At 39.7% G+C, this 22,966-nt stretch overlaps 1 protein-coding gene across 2 annotated transcripts in view; it reads left to right on the forward strand.

Moving 5' to 3' along the window:
- The first annotated feature begins 79 nt into the window (after positions 1 to 79).
- The window catches only part of LOC109478089 (vacuolar protein sorting-associated protein 41 homolog), a 27,403-nt gene continuing 4,516 nt past the window's right edge, over positions 80 to 22,966 (forward strand). Inside the window, exons 1-19 of one of the 2 annotated variants that reach the window (XM_019779562.1) lie at positions 80 to 217; positions 1,021 to 1,080; positions 1,496 to 1,591; positions 15,565 to 15,648; positions 16,370 to 16,510; positions 16,876 to 16,944; positions 17,146 to 17,265; positions 17,466 to 17,530; positions 17,753 to 17,834; positions 18,179 to 18,245; positions 18,620 to 18,711; positions 19,117 to 19,249; positions 19,649 to 19,764; positions 19,994 to 20,050; positions 20,449 to 20,592; positions 21,273 to 21,365; positions 21,791 to 21,918; positions 22,309 to 22,356; positions 22,574 to 22,670. In XM_019779562.1, coding sequence (XP_019635121.1) covers positions 188 to 217; positions 1,021 to 1,080; positions 1,496 to 1,591; positions 15,565 to 15,648; positions 16,370 to 16,510; positions 16,876 to 16,944; positions 17,146 to 17,265; positions 17,466 to 17,530; positions 17,753 to 17,834; positions 18,179 to 18,245; positions 18,620 to 18,711; positions 19,117 to 19,249; positions 19,649 to 19,764; positions 19,994 to 20,050; positions 20,449 to 20,592; positions 21,273 to 21,365; positions 21,791 to 21,918; positions 22,309 to 22,356; positions 22,574 to 22,670 — 1,722 coding nt within the window. In that variant the 5' untranslated portion in view covers positions 80 to 187. The remainder of the gene's footprint in view (positions 218 to 1,020; positions 1,081 to 1,495; positions 1,592 to 15,564; positions 15,649 to 16,369; positions 16,511 to 16,875; positions 16,945 to 17,145; positions 17,266 to 17,465; positions 17,531 to 17,752; positions 17,835 to 18,178; positions 18,246 to 18,619; positions 18,712 to 19,116; positions 19,250 to 19,648; positions 19,765 to 19,993; positions 20,051 to 20,448; positions 20,593 to 21,272; positions 21,366 to 21,790; positions 21,919 to 22,308; positions 22,357 to 22,573; positions 22,671 to 22,966) is intronic. The other variant, XM_019779563.1, reaches the window with a different exon arrangement.

The following is a 22,966-nucleotide window of genomic DNA, read 5'->3' on the forward strand; positions in this document are numbered from 1 at the left end:
TAAGGAGGTTTCAGCTCATAAAACTAACACGCGTGGTCAGTGACATCCTATTTTATCATTTTGTGTAAAATCTAGCGTCATAGATGAGCTAGATCTTTAATAAAAGGCAATTTTCGGTGGAATTCTTGGATCAATTTCAAGCGTGGGGTCAAAGGTTACCTTGTGTACACCACGTGACTGAACCAAGATGGCGGACCAAAATACACAGGAAACACAGGTACAGGTGATTGTACCGTTATATCTTAATTATCCGGCACTTATGGTTTGTTATTATTCATTAGAGAATGACAGTGCCCTTGTAGGTCATCATGGAAAACATTTGAACATTCTGTTGTCCAGAATTCGTTCGTTAAACGAAGGAAAAATGGTGGTATCTACTATCTACTATCTACTATGGTATCGCAAATTTAGATAGGTGGGCGTATAGAAATATAGATTATGAAGATTTTAGTATCATACTCTTCCTGTTAATACTAATGATCTGACGTTCCCGGGTCTTGACTATCACCCTAATAACATTACAGATACATCACTTAACCACAGGTTGCTCTTGTAGAAACTGCAGAGAGCAGATACAGCAAATGTGCCCACACCAATTTTTAGTTCGATCTTTTTGGAAATCAGTTTCAGAAATGCAGGATCATAATCATCATTATCGTTATCATTGAACCCAGCATTCATATTACATATATGTTATAACATATCAGAGCTGACTTCCACAAATTACAATATAATCAATTGTTAATGACCTGCCCTGACTGCCCCCGAGGTGTACATGGCGTCATGAGGCCTGATCATTTCATAGATGTGATCACTTAGTTTTTCCTGGGTGCTCCACGTGCCTAGTATCTACTTAGGCTATGGCATCAGGAACAATATAAAATGGGGACTTCTATTTGGTTGATGTCTTCTTGCTGTATGATAATCAACTCCTAGTATTACCACTCAGACTTTCTGTACTAATACCAAGTAGCTAGTATTTGACACATTTAATAAATGTTTCCACTTTGTTTGCCACAGCAGATGGAGAAGTCTGATGAAGAGGAAGAGGAGGAAGAATCAGATTCTGATGAGTCGGAGGTGAGGACCTACGGATGTAGTTGTTTCCTATCAGCTGATTCAACTTCATGGCCAAGTGGAGAAACTCATCCAATGCAGAAAATAGACACACATGATAGTGTGACAGCAGCGGATCATAGGGTGTAGGATTGACAGGGAGTTTGTGGCACCTCCTAAAGTACAAAGTCCAAGCCTTGCTCTATTCTTTCTACTTTGTCCAATGAGACAGAATGTTGATACAATTTGTATGTGTTGTGACTCTATATCTGTGTGTATGTGTTTGTCTGTGTGTACTAGTAAGTGTTTGTTTGTTGTGTAATTATATATATATAAAGTGTGTGTAGTTTCTGTACGTCCTGCCAGAGGGCACTTACTCTCAGTGGGGTGATCATGATGTGAGCCCTCTCTGATGGCCTTGTTTGCCCCACTTTGCCAGGAGGAGGAACCGAAGCTGAAGTATGAACGGGTTGGGAACGACTTGTCAGACATCTTGAGAAAAGATGCAGCCAGCTGCATGGCAGTGCATGAGAAGGTGAGTAGGAACTAGTATTGTCAATGGAGGTAAGTGTGAGGATGCGTGTTGCACCTCAGATCTAGATGATCTGGTCTTTTTTCACAAAGAAAAGAGGACTCCAGTAAGTCTAGTAGTGATTGTATTGTCACTACCTGGTAATTGAAGATTCCTTAATGCACAGACAAATAAACAAACAAAGCTCATTGATAACATAAGACAGAGACCACCCCCTATCTACTAGCCTGGGTACCATTTGGATTTTCGCTACGCAACGCTCAAAAAAATCACCTAGGTACCATTTGGATTTTCGCTACGCAACGCTCGAAAAAATCACCTAGGTACCATTTGGATTTTCGCTACGCAACAAATCGAGCGTTGCGTAGCGAAAATCCGGATGGTACCCAGGCTGCCCATCTACTTGACCTTGCTGAAAAGTGGCCACGCTGCTGAAGACTATCAAGACTAAATAAAGACAGTCCTCCTATAGTTGACTGTCCCAATGACCTAATTGGATGACCCAGTGAGTGCCATCTTTGATCTGTCACCTCAAATTCCCATTCAAACAAGCTAATTGTACCATGACTTCTTTCCACTTATCATCACAAGTAAATATGGCTACAAGCTTGAAAGTAACAAGGTAATTATAGGCAGAGATTAGTTTGTGTACAGTGACCCAAATCATGCTGTCGTGTTGCACAAGTGGGCCGTGGGCGTCTTGGGCAGGTCAGCCATCTGGCGATCCAACCTGTGGTCTGGCTGGTACCTTGGGTGATGAGGAATACACCATGTTGTATTCTATATGTATCCCTTGTTTAAAACTTTAAAGTTAGCCATCGAATTTGGATCCATCCCTATTTTTCAGAAGCTCGAAAATGCATCAGAAGGTTTTGCTGACATTCAACAGTATTGCATATTTTATGTTGTGGACTCAAAATTTCTATGTATCTAATACATTTCTTCAAGCCCTGCTTTAGATTAGATTGCTGGGTTATGTTTGATGGTATTGTGTTCCATTTTGCCTCCTACTTCTAGATCTGTTGCACTATTCCCCAGTATATCTCCTTGTACACCTAATAAGGACTTTTCTCCAATCTCCTGTCTCACTTGCCTTCTTGGCTTTGACCAATAAGAAGATGAAAGAAGTCATTAAAACAGAGTCGTTAGGGAACGGTAACTCTGCAAAGATTGCTGCAGCCCATCACACGAGCTTCCCTGTTGTGCCACTAGGATCTAGAACTGTCGTCACGTGGATTCCCTCGCCATTGACCCATGACCTGTACACATCTTATTTTTATTCCGTGGTGGATAAATATCCGCCAGGGGAATTGGAACACAAAAATGTATTTGTAACACTTACTCGTAAGGATTCGCTGAGGAATTTAGGGAACTGGAGAGAGTCGGAAATAGAGCAAACATCAGTTGTATCACACCCAACGGGAACATTGAAGTCTCAAAGGGTTTTCTGTATCAGGTACTTTGGTAGGTTTTAAAAGTTGTATGGATTTCTCTCAGTTGCCTCTGTGAAAGGATAGCATGTAACTGTTTCTAGGCAATAGATAGATGTTTTATGAAAGAAGGTGGCCTAAACTCCTAAGTACGGCCACACCAATTTGATTCGTTGTTTCTTGTTTTTTTCAGAAAAAAAGGAAGCAACAGGGGGAAAAAAGAGACAGGCCTAGGTATCCCTTGATAGCCCTAAATGATATGATCCATGAAGTCAACACATCACGCTGGTTTATTAATAAAACAATGAATTTTGAATGTTTAATCTTTTAATCAAACCACTGATACTGGAAAAAGTTACATTTTGGAGTTGATTCAGGACCTGAATTTTTTTTTTCAAACCAGAAAAAATGACATTGGCGAACCTGAGAACCAACTGGTTAAATTGGTGTGTCGTAAAGCATCGCAGGCCCTTAATGCAGGTGAGCAGGAGGTTAGATGTAAATTAGGGAACAATCGGGCACAAAAGACACATTTGTGTGCATTATTGTGATGCTGCTAAGTGGTTTAGGAATTAGCAAGGGGCCCATCACATACAAGTACACCTGTGGACATGTGGTTAACAGAAACTGCATGTGATGCAGTCTCAAGGTCTGAAAAGTAATTCCAGAAATCCAAGTCAGTAAAGCCCATACATCTTCAGAACCTTCCCCTGACCACCAATCAACTAAGCTTGGCTGAAGTTTGGGAACAGTCTCACCAGATTTAGGCCACACCTACCTCTCTATATGAATCAAATTGAGTATCTTAGAGTTGATTCAGGACCAGAATTTGTTTTAGAGTAGAGTAGAGTAGATGTCTTCGGCCACGTAGGAGCTTAGGTTCCAGTTTAGGCACAGACATTTCTGGTTTCTGAGGGTGATCCAGAGCTCTGTAGTCGAACATCAGGTTTTTCTCTTTCATGAGAAAAATTATTTTTCTGATTTTGCAAATCAGAAAAAAAGAAGCTGGTGAATCTGAGAACTAAGTAATTAAATCGGTGTAGCCTAAGGCAAAACACACATCACACTACTGAAAAAAAAAGAAAGGACAAGCATCCATTTTTTTGCAAACCAGAAAAAATGAAGTGGGCAAATCTGAGAACCAATTAATTGAATTGGTGTGGCCTAAGGCAAAACACATCACACTTTTGAAAGATAACAAAAAAAAAAGACAGCGTCCACAATATGCACAGCAGCACCTGTCCCTCCACGCATGGCCGCCTTTTCCTGTCCGCTAAGATTCATGGCATTTAATAACACAAGTTACAATATTACCAATGTCCGCCTGGCAAATTTATGGCAGGATTAATAATGGCAATGTGACTCTACAGGTCTCCTCGCCTCAGGTCATGTGCTCGCACATACATCAGCAGATTGCCATTCATGATAATAATCATATAATTCCGAAAATAGGAATATTTCATGAAAACTGGTTGTCATACGTATCATTCTCCTGTACGATACTAAAGATAACTTGTTTCATTTGTTTTGGATTTGTCGTAATGATTATACTCTAAAATAATGCAGCACCTTTTCCACAGTACATACATGTAGAAGACACCATTCATGATAATAATCATAATTCCGAAAATAGGAATATTTCATGAAAACTGGTTGCCATCTGTACCGTTACTATTCTTCTGTGTGATACTGAAGATAACTCGTTTCATTTGTTTCTGATTTGTCGTAATGATTATACTCTAAAATAATGCAGCACCTTTTCCACAGTAGATAGAAGACACCATTCATGATAATAATTATAATTCTCAAAATAGGAATATTTCAGGAAAACTGGTTGTCATCTGTACTGGTACTATTCTCCTGTGCGATACTTAAGATAACTCGTTTCATTTGTCCGTAATGATTGTACTCTAAAATAATGCAGCATCTTTTGCATAGTACATAGAAGACACAGAATTGCACATTTAGCATGTAACAACATCTAATTTAAAGCAGCTTTACAGTTACAAGAAATAATTTCTTTTTACATTTCGTACATTTTATACTCCTTCATATGTTGATACATTAGAACTCATAATGAACATAGTATGGGTAATGAAAATATTTTATGTGGGTGTCATTATATTTCTTGAGTATGTTATGAATACTACATATACTACTAGTAGTATTCTCTGGTAAAGTAATAAGCAACCTAATACGTAGGTTTTACGTACTCAATACATGAGACTTGGTATTTTATGAGATTTATATTGGGAGAGACATCTTGAACGCATGTTATAAAAAATCATTCTTCTGTAAGATATTGAGCAAACCCATGGACTTACACTAGCGCTAACGGTATGGGTTCAAGGAATATTTCATGAGACAAATATTATAGAAGAATTTTATCGAAAATAATTTCCTACGACACTCTCCTATTAAAAACTATCCACCTGTAAAGTAATGAACCTATGAATTATTTTTACAGGAGCTCATTCATATGTCAATATGCCAGAACTCATAATCATGCCATGGAAAACAGGAATATTCCATAAGCATCATAAAAATACCGTCTTTTAAGGTCAGTCATATCAGAAACTGCGAAATCAGAGAAACTACATTCATTGGTATTTTTCAGTGCTGTTTCAATGCAGAATACATCAAAAGTCACTTACTTTGAATCATAGTCATGGGTAGAAAAACAGGAATATATCATAATTATTTTAAGAATATAACTATCATATTTTGAGTATATGTGAGACACGTCATCCTTGTACATGTATGTTCAACTCAACAGAGTACAACTTAAAACCTAATAACAATCATAATAATGTTTGCCTTATAATCAGAACTGAACAATTTAGGGACAAATGCATTTTTTATACTCATTGCCATTACCTGAAAAAATCTTTTGCCATTGTAACGCTTCTATGTTAACTTCAGCGGTCACCACATGCACACACAGCATGCTCGCTCTAATCTTGGCAATGTGTCAGATTCATAATCACCTATCTTATTTTCATACTTAATTCGAAACTTTTTAGACGATTGCAGCGCATGCAGTCGGCACAAGCGGCCGATGCTGATGAGATTGTGGAAAAACGGCCACTAGTCCGCCGCTAGCTTCTTGCCTGTTTGCTGTTTGAAATATGTTAAGAAACCTACTTACCTGGCTGCCTGGCCGTCCTATCTCCACACGCAGCTGTGTTGAAAATAATGACCAAAGGAGTACGCTTCGGTGCATTAACTTTCCCCGCGCTCGCGCTAAATTGGCGTGCTATATTTGGAAATCGCATGGTGTCCTTGGTAGTGCCTATCTCCCCCTCTCGACCAATGGGGAGCGGCGAGGGGCTGAATTTGCCAAGTCCATTTCGAAGGTGGAGGAATTAGCTCTGTAACTAAGTTTGATGGCGGGGTAGTCTAAATGGTAATGCCTGCCGTCGGCAGTTCTACGCTGAGGTTTGATGGGAGAGATGGCGACTTTGCGGGGGCAAAGTTCCTCCCGCGAGCTGCATTATGCACCGCAACGCTTTTATGCAAAACACCCGGCCATCTCTTGGTAATAATATAGCGCGCACTGGGTGTTATAGTACTATGTGGGCTGGGAATATGTGAGGAAAAGTTGTCGGCTACTTTATGATAATCAAAGTGTTCCTCTGTGGGTGATTATGAAGTGTCTGCGTTTTAGGACCGTCTCGGTGGTGATTTTTCATTTGTCTTAAATGACAAGTGGATTTTAGCTATCTTAGAAGGATGAGGGAATAAATTTCTGACAAAAAACTTATTTGTTCATGTTTAAGAAGATCGAAACAACCCTTAAAGACGGTCTTGGTGGTAATTCTTCACTTGGTTGACTTGAGATTGTGTACAGGTGGATTTTTCACCTGTAACAGAAAATGTCAGGTGCACTTTCCAGTTCATCTGTTGAGGCCCGTTTGATTGCGGCGCCCGCGCGCCTGCAAATTAACATCCGTGCCCCCGACATCACTTTTAATTCCCGATGCCTTGTAGCGGCAGACGGGGTCTATTTCCCTACGCATTATCTCCGCGAGATTGCCGCCAGGTACTCTACCTGCTCATATCTGGGAGGTTGAATATGTAGCAGGGCCAGAATTCCAAATGCCCTGCCTGAAAATTGAATTCCTCGCTTGGACAGGAATGCGTAAGGCCGCAGAGAGAGAGAGTGTCGCTCCCCCCGGTGCATTAACGGCGAGGAAGACGTTACGTTGGAAATGGACGACCGTCCGCGGTGGCCCTCCCCGTGGCGCGAGTGTTTTTTAATGCGTTCTCTGAAGCCCCACACGCCTCGCTGGTGCCCATGCCAATGTGATGGTTCAGCGTAAGGCATGGATGAGAAGTGGGGACCGTTCCTGCATCTGTTTATGCCACCAACTGAAATTCATTTATTCCTGTTACAGTTGTACTGCAGTGCATACCTGTGCTGTGCAGTTGAATGAATGTTTGTTGGTTTGTGATAGAATTTATGCAGGTGTGAATGGATTCTAGTTTGTTTTTGGTAGACTTCCTATCAAAGGGATACATCTATGTTCAGATTTTGGAAGAAGTAGAATAACCGTAAACAGCTTAAAAGAATGTAAAAAAATGTTATAGAAATTTAATAATGATCTCAATGCAGTTAGTTAGAAAAATGTTTTCTTCATGATTATTCAAGAACTGTGAGATTTGAAAATAGATTCATCCATGGGTCCCAATCTCAGTCACTGTTAGAATTTTTAAATTCTGTATTATCAGCACAGTCATCAGCCCTGGCTTTGGGGCATTCTTACTGGTAGATTCAGAACTTTTGAGTCGCCCCTGCCAAATGAAGGCCTTCGCATGATGAACGATGCGTTCCAATCTCGGCCAGTGCCTCTGCTTCTTCCCCGGTAATTTATGTGGGTTTGGAGAAATTCTCCTCCCTTATCGAGCTCCATTATGCAAAGGAACGGACAGTGCATTCAGAGTGGGGATTTAGGCTGGTGTGTGGGTGTGGGCCAGCTGAAATCAGCGTCCTGTTTTATCACAAAGCAAGTTTAACTGTAATTTTAACACAAGAAATTGGACAAATTTTTGACCGTACAACTCAACTCAGTCTTTGTCAAGGAATGAGCAACCCATCACTTCTGTGTCACATTGTGCAGGTGAAGAAATGGCAGTTTTAATACGGAATGTCCCTGAAGCATAAATATGCATTAAGTTGTAAAGTACATTTTCCAAGGTCTCTCCAGTAAAAAGTGCCTTAAGGTTGTTGATATTACCTTGGACTTCAAAGCTAAAACAGCTTTAGTTTACCAGCCAAAAACTGTAACATTCAAGATACAAAATAAACTTAAGATTAGGTAAAACAAGTGCCTCTTACATTCTTTTCCAAGTGTGTTTACCTATTTCATGACAATTTGTATTTCCTTCCTAATAAAAATGACCTTATTTACTAACATTATGAGTACTATATGAGAGTTTTTTAATCCACTACATGTATTTTCTTGAACGATAAGTTTGGTATCTTTCTTGCGGGGTTCATTTACCTGTAGTTTGTTGGCCCTCTAAGAGCAGTCTTGCCAGGGTGACTTGGATCAGTGCCATGTACTACTATATAGTATGTGAGGTAATAATTCATAAGTCTATGCTGTAATGTGCTATCTATATTTCAACCTGCCCTTTCCTTAGAGCTTTATCAAGGAATAGCTACGCTGCATCTGGGACTACTCAGAAGTTGTTGGAAGATTCTTAACTCCCTGTTTCATTTTACATGATTTCTTAAGGTATCTTAGTGACTTGAGGTAATAATTCACAAGTCTACATGTATGCTGTAATATGCTATCTATATTTCAACCTCCCATTCCTTAGAGCATTATTAAGGAATAGCTACGTATACGAGTAAGCTGCATATATCTGGGGGTACTCAAAAATTGTTGGAAGATTCTTAATTCCCTTTGTCATTTAACATGATTTTTTTAAGGTGTATTAGTAAGGTGTATTCATGAATTCAATGTATTTTTCTGTTTTTTAGCCGCACTAAGTACCAATTCCTTAGAACTTGCATATCAATAAAAGTGCTCAAAAAAAGACATGAAATATTGACTTTGAAGTCAAACCTGTACATTGCATTGAAATTTGACCACCTCTACTAGTACATACAAACCATTGATACAGTAAACATGCACTAGTGACCACCTCTATATAAGGACCACCTAGCTATTGATATACAGTCAAACCTGTACTAGTTACCACCTCTATATTAAGGTCTACCTGGCCATTTCAAAATGTACTAAAAATATGGCTATCCTCAGGGTTTCTCCCAGATTTTTTTGTGGTTCTGGTTTACTGGTCCTGTTTTAAATACCCTTATCCCTGAAACCCCTACCAGACCCTCCTGAAAGTTTATGGCAACAGTTATGATTTCAGAAGGGGGCTAGTCGTTCATCATAACTCCTCCCTCTATCTGATCATGATCCTGGCCTGTTCTCCTGGGCAATATCCAAGCTTATGCGCAATAAATAACAAAATCACAATCTCCGAGTGCACCTTGGGAGATTTTTCATCCTAATGAAGGTCTTGCGGAGACGAGGAGCTATTAGTCCACGTCGATCCGGCCCTTCTCATTATGTGCTGTCGGGAGGGGGGATTAGATGGGAGGTAACGTGTGCGGGACTCAAAATATTTTTCTCCGCACTGTTGCAGGGAACATTGAAAATTACTTGCACCAGACTTATTTTACCTGCACTACTTAGAATTATGGATCATACTAAAAACTGTTCAGAAACCATTTCCATATTCTTCACTATTATTTCTTTTAAACTTGGTATATGTGGTAACAGTCAGTGCGGCAAATGAATATACACAATACATGCACGGTATACAATGTACATTATGTAAGCCCAATACATGGACCAGTGCAGGTTAGGTGTACCGCTACCGGAAGACAGAAATACCTGCAGCATGCACAGCTCCAATCTTACCTGAACTAACCTGCATAGGCAGGTGGTATTTCCAGCCTTATATAATTCAAATTGCAAGAGCAGTTCACAGAGGCATATGAGGTAGCAGATTTTGCTGATGCAAAAATGTGCCCCACATATTTTAAACGATATAATATAATACTGGATGCAATCAATAAATGCAATAAATACAATACAATACAGTATAAACATATTAGGTGCACTGTAAAGAAGGAGAGCAAAATATAAGAAAAGCCAACTTAGAAATTAGATTCACATGACTTATGAAGACCTGTAAAACTTTCTCTAACTCAACTTCTACCGGTAAGTGCTTTTCGTTTGGTTTATGACTGCTATAGACGGCAGTTAATTATTTTCTTCATCTTTTGTGCGAAACCATGTCTTAAAGTCAAGAGTACAGATGGGAACACTTAAGGATTCCTCGGAGACTCCACCAGAAGGGTAACCGTCGTTTCTTAAGGTAAGATTGCATACTTGTGGTGAATCAATCTGCCCCTGGCCCATAAACCATACGGAAAATTGTGATATGGGCAAAAACGTACAGAGGAGGGTTGAATACCTCCTGGTGTAACTGTGCCCATTCTGCAGGGATGTTAGTGTGTACGAAGATTTGACACTTGGGTACTGAGAAAGAATTTATGATTTATGATTCTCCTGAAAAAAATTGCTGAAGAGAGCAGAGCTGCACCCAATACATGAAATGTGAAACAATATAAGACTTTTAAAGAATGAAGCAGTCTCCTAAAAGAATGCATCTGGCACATTCTTTACCGGACCCTGTTTTGGAAAATTATGTAGTATTAATATTAGATTTGTTTAGCATAAGTCATTATGATGATGATGGAGTCGTATAATATATGTATCAAAGACTGGTCGTATCAGATGACAGGACTTGAAAAAATAGCATACTACTAGAAGTATACAGTTTTAACAAGATTCATCTTAAAGTTTTGACCATTAAACTGTAGCCCTGTCCTTGGTGCTGAATGACATTCAGATGCTTTTGTGACACTCCTCATGTCATTCAGACTGAGATATTCAACATTAAATTTAGATTTTCCATTAAACATCTCATCAAGACAATTACAATGCATTAACAATAAGTACATCAGATTTCTACAATAACAACACAATAACTCACTTAAAAAAAACACAATTGCCTCTGCACAAGCAACGTTTGTGTTCATCAGGTTTTCAAACACACAGTCAGGGCTGAATTGAATATTCCAAGTGTTTTGTAGCCTGATTTATAATTTCTTCAGTAAAGACGAGTGGCCCAGCCTCCTTCCGGTAATCCCCAGGCTGCCTGGTAATTTCAACAGTTGCTTGATCAGACAAGGATTTGGTGGCGGAGAAATAAACTTCATGTTGATGGGATTTGACCAGACAACAATCTGATAAGCAAACCACGGACGTCGGCAAAACCATATTAAAATGGGCTGAGATAAGTTGGAACCATGGGGTGGGCAGGGGGAGGGAGTAACATGGTTCTCATCATGCCAGGACTTGTTGAGGATCCATATGTTATTGGATATACACTTAACATCTGTGTCCATAATATCACCAGGGTCCATAATATCGCCATCTTGAGAAATAGTGTGCTTAAAGATATTTTTACTGCAACATACCCTAGGTATGTACATTTGAGGTGTGAAGGAGTGCATACCAAAAGTATGTTGCAGTAAAAATATCTTTAAGCACACTGTTTCTCAAGGTGGCGATATTATGGACCCTGGTGATATTATGGACACAGATGTTACTGATGATTGTTAAAGTATGTGGCAAGGTGGTGTTGTGGTTAGGTTTGTTGAATCTGATGGTTCTGGGTTCGAATTCTAGGCCCCACTGTTGATAAGAAAAATGGTGGAGGGAGTAGCTTGTTTTTTTTCATCATGTCATGACTTGTTGAGGAACCATATGTTTTTGTATATACAATTACTGATGATTGTGTAAGTAGAGGGCATGGTGGTGTTGTGGTTAGGGTTGTTGAATCTGGATGGGTTTGAATCCCAGGCCCCAGTGTTGTATCCTTGGGAAAGGTTCCATATTTCCTCACTTGACTGAGGTTAAAATGAGTATCTAGCTTTGATTAGAGACGTTGTGTCAGATGGGATATGAAAATGATAAGAAAAATGGTGGAGGGAGTAACTCGTTTCTCATCATCCAGGACTTGGCAAAGATCCGTATATTGGATAATCATTATACACTTACTGATGATTGTTTATTAAGTAGGTGGCAAGGTGATGTTGTGGTTAGGATTCTTGACTCATCAGAATCTGAAGGTTCTGGGTTCGAATCCCTGGCAGGCCACACTGTTGTATCTTTGGGAAAGGTGCTTTGCACCATATTTCCTCACTTGACTCAGGTTAAAATGAGTATCTAGTTTTGGTTGGAGATGTCATGTCAGATGGGATATAAAAATGATAAGAAAAATGGTGGAGGGAGTAACTTCTTTCTCACCACCCAGGACTTCTGTATATCGGATATTCTGTATATCTGTATATTGGATAATCATTATACACTTACTGATGATTGTTAAAGTAGGTGGCAAGGTGGTGTTGTGGTTAGGGTTGTTAACTCATCAGAATCTGAAGGTTCTGGGTTCAAATCCCTGGCAGGCCACACTGTTGTGTCCTTGGGAAAGGCACTTTACACCTGTTTCCTCACTCGACTCTGGGATATGAAAATACCGGTAATAAGAAAAATGATCACGAAAAACTTTGATTCAACCAATATTCGGCCAAAACCCATCAAAGCTCCAATATAATTGCTTTTGGAAACAGTGACACATGATTTTGACATCCTTGCTTGAAGGCATCATCAGTACATACAGTATGTATACGTACATGAACGCATGGCTGCAGAGTGGTACAGAACTGGTTATTGCTTCTGACAGCTGGATGTGGTGAAAAATTCTTCAGCGTACACAAAGGCAAGGGAAACACAAAGAGCACATTCGTCTTCATTCAGTTTTAGCACACCATAAGCTTTTCTTTCTATATAGGGCCACACCAAGTAAATTTTATGGATGACGTCCTTTGGAGACCCTAAATCTAATGCGAGAGGGCGAAAAAAAAACAACAAGAAGGGCCCTGAAAAACAAGATGCCTAGATTAGAAATATACTAAGAGACGACAAATGTTAGGACACAAATTTAAAGAGGTGACACAGTGTAACAAGCAAGAAGTATTTTATTCATCATCAAAACAGCAATAAATCTGATGGAACAGCAGTTGTCGTCCTGTCCTGTTTCTTTTCTTTAATTACATCTTCCCTTATCACACTGTCGTGACTATTTGGTCATAGTTACAGGAAGCAGAATTTCTTGTTTTTTTTCTAGGAACAGGCCAAAATCAATGCGCGCGCGGACGTCATCCATAAAATTTACTTGGTGTGGCCTAGTTGTGACAAACAAGGAGGAGAGCTATGTGATGTAGTACAATAACTTAAATATTAAGATACAACAGTCTGTGATACAATGTAACATTTTAAAAAGGTTTGGTGACAGAACTGCAAAAGAAGAAGAAGGTGTACTAAAGAAATTCCTCATCTTGTTAACAAGTTGAAGTAATGATGATAATGACTGTCATTGTATGAAATGGTCAGAATCTAATTTTTAACATCATAGAACTTAGAAGTCTCCAAACTCATTTATTATCGTGGAGGAAATGGGAGATGGAATTTAGTGAAAAAATTATTTCCTTAATTCTGCTTGAAGAACTTGTGTGAACTTATGAGACAGCCCCTGAAGGGAAAAGAAATTACGGACTTCATTTTAAAAACTGATGTGAACTTCTGAGATAGCCCCTGCGGCAGGAATTATGGGGACTATTATCTTTGCAGTCAAAGTGGCCATTATCATCTCAAATATTAATATCTCCTGGAAGTTGCCTTGAAGTTGTAATTCATCGGGAGGTCTCTTTCTCCAAAACACGTCAAAACGCATTATCTCAAGTCTCTTCAGCTTAAACTATGTATAACCTTCTGCTAATGGCTTTCATTACTTAGGGTATAAATAATTTAGACATGAACTGTTACTTTCCTAGAAGACTTGAAGATCTGAGCCAGTAAAGAGGTCTTCAAGAAATTGTAGTCTATAATTCATCTTGCTTTCTTTCTTTCTTAAAGGCATCATTATTTCTCCACATTTTATGGTGTTGAAGTAAGAACTTCAAGATGCAATTATACAATTACAAAAATCTTATACAAAGTTACCAGGGCTTGAAATACCACCTGTATATATGCAGGTTAGTGCAGGTAAAATTGGAGCTGTGCAGGTATTTCTGCTGTCTTAGGCCACACCAATTTAATTTCTAGAAAAATAATGGCGCGGGCGGACGAAAAAAAAAAAATAAATAAAAACAGGCCTAGGCATCGTATTATGGCCCAAAATGGTACGATAGGAGCCATGAAGTCAACACACCAGGCTGGTTCAAAATTTAAACAATGAATTTTGAACTTTTAATGATACCACTGCATTGAAAGATGGAATAACTGTAACAACAAGGATGAAAAAGATGTTTTCAACTGTTCAGGGCAAAATATGAGCATTTTGCAGTTGATTCTGGATTATAAGTTTTTATTTTTATTTGCAAATCAGAAAAAAATGAAGCGGCGAATCCGTTAACCAAGAAATTAAATTGGTGTGGCCTTACCTGTACCTTACATCTGTATCCTTGAATCCTTGACCAATTTCTTTCTCCACAGCATCATTTTGCAATACAATAACATATCAATCACCTCCCCAAAACTTAAAAAAATGCCCTGTAGTTTGTCCCAGTTGTAACATAAATCACACTACTGATGATAACTATATCCTACTTTTCTGACAAATATGTTCCACTCCATGACCCATTGCAGACCCCAGTCCAATTAGCTCTATCGATTTCCCTCCACGTCTTTTGCTGCTGACCAATATGTTACACTTATAACCTTCAGAAATATCCCTCCAATACATCTTTGTCATCTACCGTATCATTTATTTAGGCCTGTTACGATGAAGAATTGCTGAAAGTGGCTGGATATTGGAAAACTGCTTTGGAAACGGATCTCCTTCGTGATTTTCTCATATACCATATATTAGGTTTTTGCTGTGCTAATTCATGCATCTTTGTCATGTTTCGATATTGAGGATTTTGGGGTAGGCACTGATTTGAAGATAACAGGGGAGAGTGTATTGTACCAAAGAAAGTGTCTGAAATTTTGTGGTACCATTCTGGAAAGGTTTATGTGTACACTGAAATTCCTTTTCAAAAACTACTAGTAGTTATACATTCCCCTTTTGAGGCTTATAATTGGATTTAAAATGTCATTTCTATATTGAAATGTACTTTCTATATATTTATTTATGTAATGAAATCTGTGTCATTCTTGTGCATTTGAATCACATGTTCAATCAAATTTTGGAACTATTTAATAGGTAGAGAGAAAGAGCGAGAAAAAAGAGTGAGGGAGAGAGTGAGGGAGAGGGAGAGAGGAATTGATGGATAGATGGATAGATACATGTACCTGTTGGTAGATAGATACTAGATAGATGTCATGCTACATGTACATGTATGTTCAGGTACATGTTTTACATTGTGATGATGTGGAGTATTCTATCCCACAGTTTCTTGCCCTGGGGACCCACTGGGGGATGGTGCATGTTCTCGATCACCAAGGCAACCGTATCTCCTCCAAGGAGTACGCCGTGGTGAGTACCAGTCTGGTGTCTTTGTTATCTCCAGGAAAAATGGAAGTACTGTTTTTGGTCTGTGTGTGTGTGTATGTGTGTGTGTGTGTGTGTGTGTGTGTGTGTATGTGTCATGTGTGTGTGTGTGTGTATGTGTTTGCATGTGTGTGTGTGTCTGTGTTTGTGTGTGTCTGTGTTTCTGCATTTTTTTAGTCATAATGATATTTGGTATGTGGGTAGGTCTTAGAAAGACAAAGGGCAAGGTGAAAAGTGGTCCTCTTGCATTGGTGAAGGACCTTGGCAGACAACGGATGAAGTAGACCAAACTGTCCTTTATGTCACAGAAAAACTTGACCGTGGCATTTTTTTGGAAGAGAAAATCATTTGCGTTCGGAAAAGAATTCATCCGTTTGGTAAAGTATAGGATAGAGGAGTTTTGTTTTACACAACCAAGATAGACTAACCTTGCTTACATTTCAGTGTCTATCAGAAGCTCTGAGGAAGGTGTCTGATAGACACTCCAGTATCCTAAAATCATTTGCTGTAACGGATGTTTTCTCTTTCTCCTCCCCAGCACCAGAAGACAGTGGGTAGGTCTTAGGAAGACAAGGGCAAGGTCAAAAGTGGTTGTCTTGGTGGCAGACCTTTGCAACAATGCATTAAGTAGACCAAACTCGTGAAAAATTAGAAATAGTTGTGTATTTTTGTTTTGAAAGAGAAAATCATGGAAGTTGTCTTTCAGCACCAGACAACAGTGAACCAGATCAGTCTGGACCAGAACGGGGACAACATGGCGTCCTGTTCTGACGACGGCAAGGTCGCGGTGCATGGCCTCTACAGCACGGACGACAACATCCTCATGACCTACGACTGTCCTATAAAGGTACTATTACTGTCCTATAAAGGTACTATTACTGTCCTATAAAGGTACTATTACTGTCCTGTAAAGGTACTATTACTGTCCTGTAAAGGTACTATTACTGTCCTGTAAAGGTACTACAACTGTCCTGTAAACTTTAAGGTACTATGACTGTCTGATTATATAATATAATAAGCAAAAGCGCCACCTACATCTGCTGCATATGGTGGTGAGAAGCAGAACTCCAGTCAGAAGCTCTGAGGAAGGTGCCTGTTACACACCGAAACATAAGCAAGGTAAGACAAGCTTGGTTTTGTAGAAGAGAATTCCTACTGTATATCCTAAAGCATTATTATTTTAAATAACACAATTTTTTTTCTCATCTCTAGGCCGTGGCCTTGGACCCTAACTTTTCCCGCCCCAACAGTGGGAAGATGTATGTGACAGGGGGAGACAAGGTACTGCAGGCCTGATGGCCCTTTTTTACAGTTGTTACAGTGTTCTAGTCAGAATCTGCCTTTTGGTTATTTGACAGAATTTTGCTCCTCACATGAGGGACACAAATTTTTCTCGCAGTTCCGCCATGTGATGTTGCTTTGGAGAAATTTCAGGAAAAAAATTTTTGAATATTTATTGTTTTGTTGTTATCTTTTTCCTAGCTGGTTCTCCATGAGAAGGGCTGGCTGTCTCGCTACAAAACCAGCGAGCTGCACAAAGGAGAGGGACCCATCAGGGTCATCAAATGGAGAGGCCCCTTCATCGCATGGGCTAATGACATGGTAAGAAAAAACACGCACTTCCAACTTTAAATGCATTCTTTTTCAAAAAGATGACTGTGCTGTAATTGAGTGATCATGATCAAACCAGTTGTCTGTGTCATAGTGAGGGACTTTTTTAGTAGAAAATTCATGGAACAGGATCTTTATTATACATGTTTCAAGAAATCTTCAACAAAAAATAATTTTGTCTTGTGTTACAGGGTGTGAAGATGTATGACACCAGTTCAAAGAAGAGGATCACCTACATTGCAAGGGACAACACACAGTGAGATTGCTTTCTGTATTTTAATAAATAATTGGAAAGAATGATCCAAAGAAGCCTGTAAACGTACAGAAATAGGAGGCAATGTGTTAAGATGAAAATTTGAAGCATCCTCTAAGAAATCTACTCTAGATGTGGGTGGAAAATAGATCAGAAGTTATTCTTGACTTGATATTTGTTCCTTGTACTTTTTTGCTTAATTGTGGTGCTCTCCACTGTTGCTAGGTTACGCCCAGAACTGTACCGTTGCAACATGTGCTGGAAGGATGATACGACACTGCTCATTGGCTGGGGAGACAGCATTAAGGTATGTTTGTCCACTGTCAGCACGAATCAAGCATGACTTTACATTCTGTCTTTTGAAGAAGTGGCTCACATTAAGTCGCAATAAGATGAGTTCTTATGAAATACGGGTACTGCAAACAGAATTTAAAATGTGGCATTGGAATTTTTGGATTATCAGTAGTATATATAATAAGAACAAAATGACTGGTGGGTATTTTCTATTGTCCATCTGTTTTAAACAGTAAAAAAATTTCCGGAAAATGTCTCAAAACAATGCTAACACAAACGTCATACATGTACATAGTATCAAGTTCATGTCATTATCCTTGAAGAAAGTGAAAAGATTTTACTGTGTTTCTCCTGCAGGTTTGTAAAGTGAAGGAGAGGGACCCACATGATGTGAGAGATCTACCCAACAGATATGTGGAAATCAGTAAGTATTTTAGAATAAAAAAACAACAACAGTGCAATGTCCAAGTGAATAGTCAAAAAGAAGGTCTCAGAATTTAGGATCTGGGGCAGGAGACAGCAATATAGGGCTCAAAATTCATTTTTGGAAATATATATACTACTATGTATACTACAATACATTTAATACCTTTATATACATAAACCTACTAAAATATTTGGGTGCACTGGTGTACATACAGAAAAAATTGGGTGCACAGGCCCAAATTTGGGTACACTAACTAAAGGTGAACATGCACCCAGTATTTTGAGCCCTGGCAATAATATGGTGGTGGACATCAGGAAGCCGAAGATTGCAAAAATCTAAAATCTGTGCTGCTTTGTTTGTTCCTCACACAGCTGCGATGTTTAAGCTGGATTTCTACGTGTGCGGGATCGCGCCACTCGGGGACCAGCTGGTGGTGCTGGCTCACGTCATGGAGGAGAATGAGGTGAAAACTCAATTCTATTTAAATTTTCTTTTACTACTTCTCATTATTAGTTCTCATATTCGTAATGTACCACCTGCATGTGATGGTTATATTGGAGCTGTACAGATACTTCTGATGTCAACCTGCACCTACATTTGTACATGTAACCTGCACCGGTCCATGTACTGGAACTGGATTTACGGTATACAAATGTAGCTGTATGTGGATTTTTGTTTGCTGCATTGCCTGTTACTACCTATTCAAGTGTATAAGAACTAATGGCAGTGGTTTCTGAATAGTTTTCAGTATGATCCACTCACTCACTCACACTCATATCCTGTGATACTCACACTCATGATTCTCATAACTCAATAATTATGTATTGCTTGCTTCTGAATGTTTGTAACAGTGTTTATCCCTGTCCAGGACGGTACCCAGACGTCGGCCCGCCCCCAGCTGAGGATCCTGGAGCCTCACATGGACACTCACGAGGAGATCTCCAGCGACGCTCTGTCCATCAGGGGCTTCCAGGAGTATAGGTGTAACGACTATCACCTGGGTAAGTAACAAACAAACAAACAAACAAACAAACAAACAAACAAACAAACAAACAAACAAACAAACAAACAAACAAACAACTCAGGCTTCCAGGAGTACAGGTGGAAGAGCTAGACTACTTAACTCACAGTTGAGACCACAAACAGTGAACAGAATGTCTGCCAGGACTGATGAGGCTGGTACAGTAACTCCCTCGGAAAGATAATTGCAGGACGATACTCAGGGAAACTTCATTTCATTTCATTTATCTGTTTTACCAAATGATTACACTCAGGCCTTTTGACCTGTTCGAAACATCCCATGTTGGCTAGCAAATGTTGCCGCATTAGGTTGAAACTTTTAGTTGTAGTAAATTTGAAAGTATGATTTGAAATCTGTTTCTTGCGCCTGAATTATCCAGAGTACATTGAGGAGGACCGTCAGTTCTTCATCGTCGCCCCAAAGGACATCGTGGTGGCAAAACTGCGGGACCAGGACGACCACATCAGCTGGCTCATGGAGCATGAGATGTTCGAGGTTTGGACAAAAATACTGTTTTTGTTTCCTTTGCTACCCAGCAACACTACTGTAACAGTACTGATTTTAGGAACCAGAACATGTTGAAATACATACATGTACCAGTCATTAGGACCTTACAAAGTGTGTATCAAGTTATTAGGTTATTTATTGTAAGGGCAGATAGCCTAAAAGGATTCACAATGTTGATGATTGTGTTTGACCATGCAGTTCTTTTCTTCTTCTCCAGGAGGCACTACTAGCTGCTGAAGCCAGCGAACAGTCCCTCAAAAGACATAACGTTATGGTAAGCTCTTACATGTAGGAACACAAGAAGAAACTTTCAGAATATCCTTTGTATTTTGAGCCCTCATAAATTGATATGATTCAGATTGGATTCTTGACTCAAATCTACATGTAACTCAAATCAGTTCTGCTGTAACAGTGGGGGGTTTATAGGCGCTACCAACTGACCTGGCCGATGGGTCTAGACCTTTTAGCGGAGAGGTTAGAGCGTCTGGTTATGAAGCTCTGGTTCCCGGGAGGTCGTGGGTTCGAATCCCGGCCCGGGACCAGTGGGGTTTTTACTGTCTCCTCCTGTTTCTTACACTGCACAGTAAGTACAAGCTGCATAAGACTGGACTGAAAAGTTTGAACCATGTAGAAATGGCTTCATCTTGACCCAGTGGTTATTTTCTATCCAAGGAAATCGGCATGACCTACATTAACTTCCTGCGGGAGGAGGGCCAGTACGACAAGGCCGCCGAGATGTGCGTCAAGATCCTGGGCAAGAACAAGGAACTCTGGGAACAGGAAGTCTTCAAGTTCCTGAAGGACAAGCAACTCAAGGTCAGATGTCCCATCATGCTTTGTTACACATCCCTCCCATTGCTAGTTTCTTTCCATGTGGAATAACAAACACTCTACTAATGGCATGTAAAAACATGGTTTATGGAACAAATATAGTGTTCTCCAGCTCAAAAAAAAAAAAGAACCACTCAGTCCTCTTCAGCTATCTGACCCAAATACTCAGGATACATAACTTTTGCATGTGTGGCATGTCGAATATGATATATGGGTCAAAGGGTGTTGGAAATCCATATCTACCAGGCTAGTATAAGATAATTACTGGTTAGTAGGTCTACAGGCTTCTTTGTCATGCTTGTGGCCGTGTATGTTGTGTTGTCCCAAATAGTGCCGGTCATGGTTGCGTCGGACAAGTGGTCAGCTTAAGCAAGTCTCTTGATACTTATGTCTATGGAGAAAAAAAATGGAACTGAGAAAAAGTGGTTGTTGAAGCCGAACCTCTGTATTAGACTAGTTTTACAGCCTATGTAGTTAGATCAGTATCAGTAGTCCTGTTTGTACTACAAACATGTACATACAGTTTTCATCTGTTCACCTGTACATTGTTTGTACTTAGCCCAATAGGGTATGACTGCACAATAAAAGTTATGTTAAAGCCAGATGTCTGGCTAATAGAGGTGTTGGCTAGTGCAGGTCTGACTGTACCGTGTGTTTTATTGCAGGCCATCAGTCCCTTCATCCCCAGAGGTGACGTCCGCCTGAAGCCAGCGTTCTACGAACTGGTGCTGAACGAGTTTCTACTGACCGACCACGAGGTAAGGGGAAAGCATGGTAGCATGTTGTGGTGTAATATGGTTAGACTTAGAGGGATCAAGATGCTGTGTCATGTCCCAATGTAGTGCCCTTGGGAAAGATTAAGCATTGTTTAATTAACTGTTTATTGTAAATTCCTGTCTGATTGCAAAAAAATACATAAAGAACATTTGATATACATGTACGTGTAATTAACGTTACATGTACAAGCAAGTAATGCATGACTAGAGACACAAGAAATAAAAACTACCGTAACTCCTCAATCTACTGGATTTGACTAATGGCAATTTTTTTACAGAATCTTTTTTTATAGACTTCTGTTCATCATTCTGACAGATTGGGCAAAATATTTTTCTGTCATGAGCAGCAAAATTCCAGATGGACACTTGCTAGAACGCTGCTGCTAACTGTTGTGTCATTTTCCCAGGGTTTTCACCAGCTGATCAAGGACTGGTCCCCCGACCTGTACAACATCCAGGTCATCATCAACGCAGTCCAGACCAAACTGGAGACAGACCCACAGAACAAGGTCCTGCTCAGGTCACTCGCAGAGCTGTGAGTTACACTCTTTCTGTAACCTTCTCCTAGAGGGTTTAAGATACGAGTGTTTAAAGTGTAAATTCAAGGAAAACGGTCAGGTACATATGTCAGTAAATTTTCTTTGCTTTTACAACTACTTTCTGTGACTTTCTCACTGCTGCCTAGCCTGTAACCAATAGAGGATCACTAAAGCCAAATGGCTACTTCAGTGTGCTAAGTAATCTATTCATCAGCTGTTGCCTTTCAGTTTTAAAATGGATATGATTACCTTTCAGCCTTTATCTAACCTTAAAAATGCTTTTTGTAAATGCCAGGAGTATTTTAAGTATAAATTCAAGGAAAACCAGTCATCTACATAGTACAGTATGTTTGTAAATTTTCTTTGTTTTTCAAACTACTTTACAGGCACACCTATGACAAGAGATACGACAAAGCCTTGGCTATCTACTTGAAGTGAGTACAATGTATATATGTACATGCTTTGTGTTTGGGAATGTGTCAATAGGCAGCAACACCTGTACCCAATATGAACCATGCAATGTGAACCAGTCAGAATTGCCCTGAGGATGATTACAGAAGTGGTCATTAAGACGTCGGCTGAACAAAACACTTGATTGCGTTGTGTTGCACTGCCATGTTGTAACTTAAGTGTTGTTTTTTTCTGCTTTAGGCTTGGCCATGAGGACGTGTTCCCACTGATCCACAAACACAACCTGTTCAGCTCCATCCAGGACAAGATCGTCATGCTCATGGACTTTGACACGGAGGTACATTTGTAAAACTTATAATGACACTTACTGAAGGAACTGAAGCTGGGGGTGTGTGTGTTTAGGGGGTCCATATGATGATAGATGTGTAAAGAAGAGGGGGTGTTATGTATGACTGTTCAGCTCCATCCAGGACAAGATCGTCATGCTCATGGACTTCGACACGGAGGTAAAACTGGAACTTAATGAAGAAACTGCTTGGGGGTGTGTGTTTTTAGGGGGTCCATATGATGATAGATGTGTAAAGAAGAGGGGGTGTTATGTATGACTGTTCAGCTCCATCCAGGACAAGATCG

This window comes from Branchiostoma belcheri, unplaced genomic scaffold (genome assembly GCF_001625305.1).
Source record: "Branchiostoma belcheri isolate BF01 breed outbred unplaced genomic scaffold, Haploidv18h27 scaffold42, whole genome shotgun sequence".
NCBI lineage: Eukaryota > Metazoa > Chordata > Leptocardii > Amphioxiformes > Branchiostomatidae > Branchiostoma > Branchiostoma belcheri.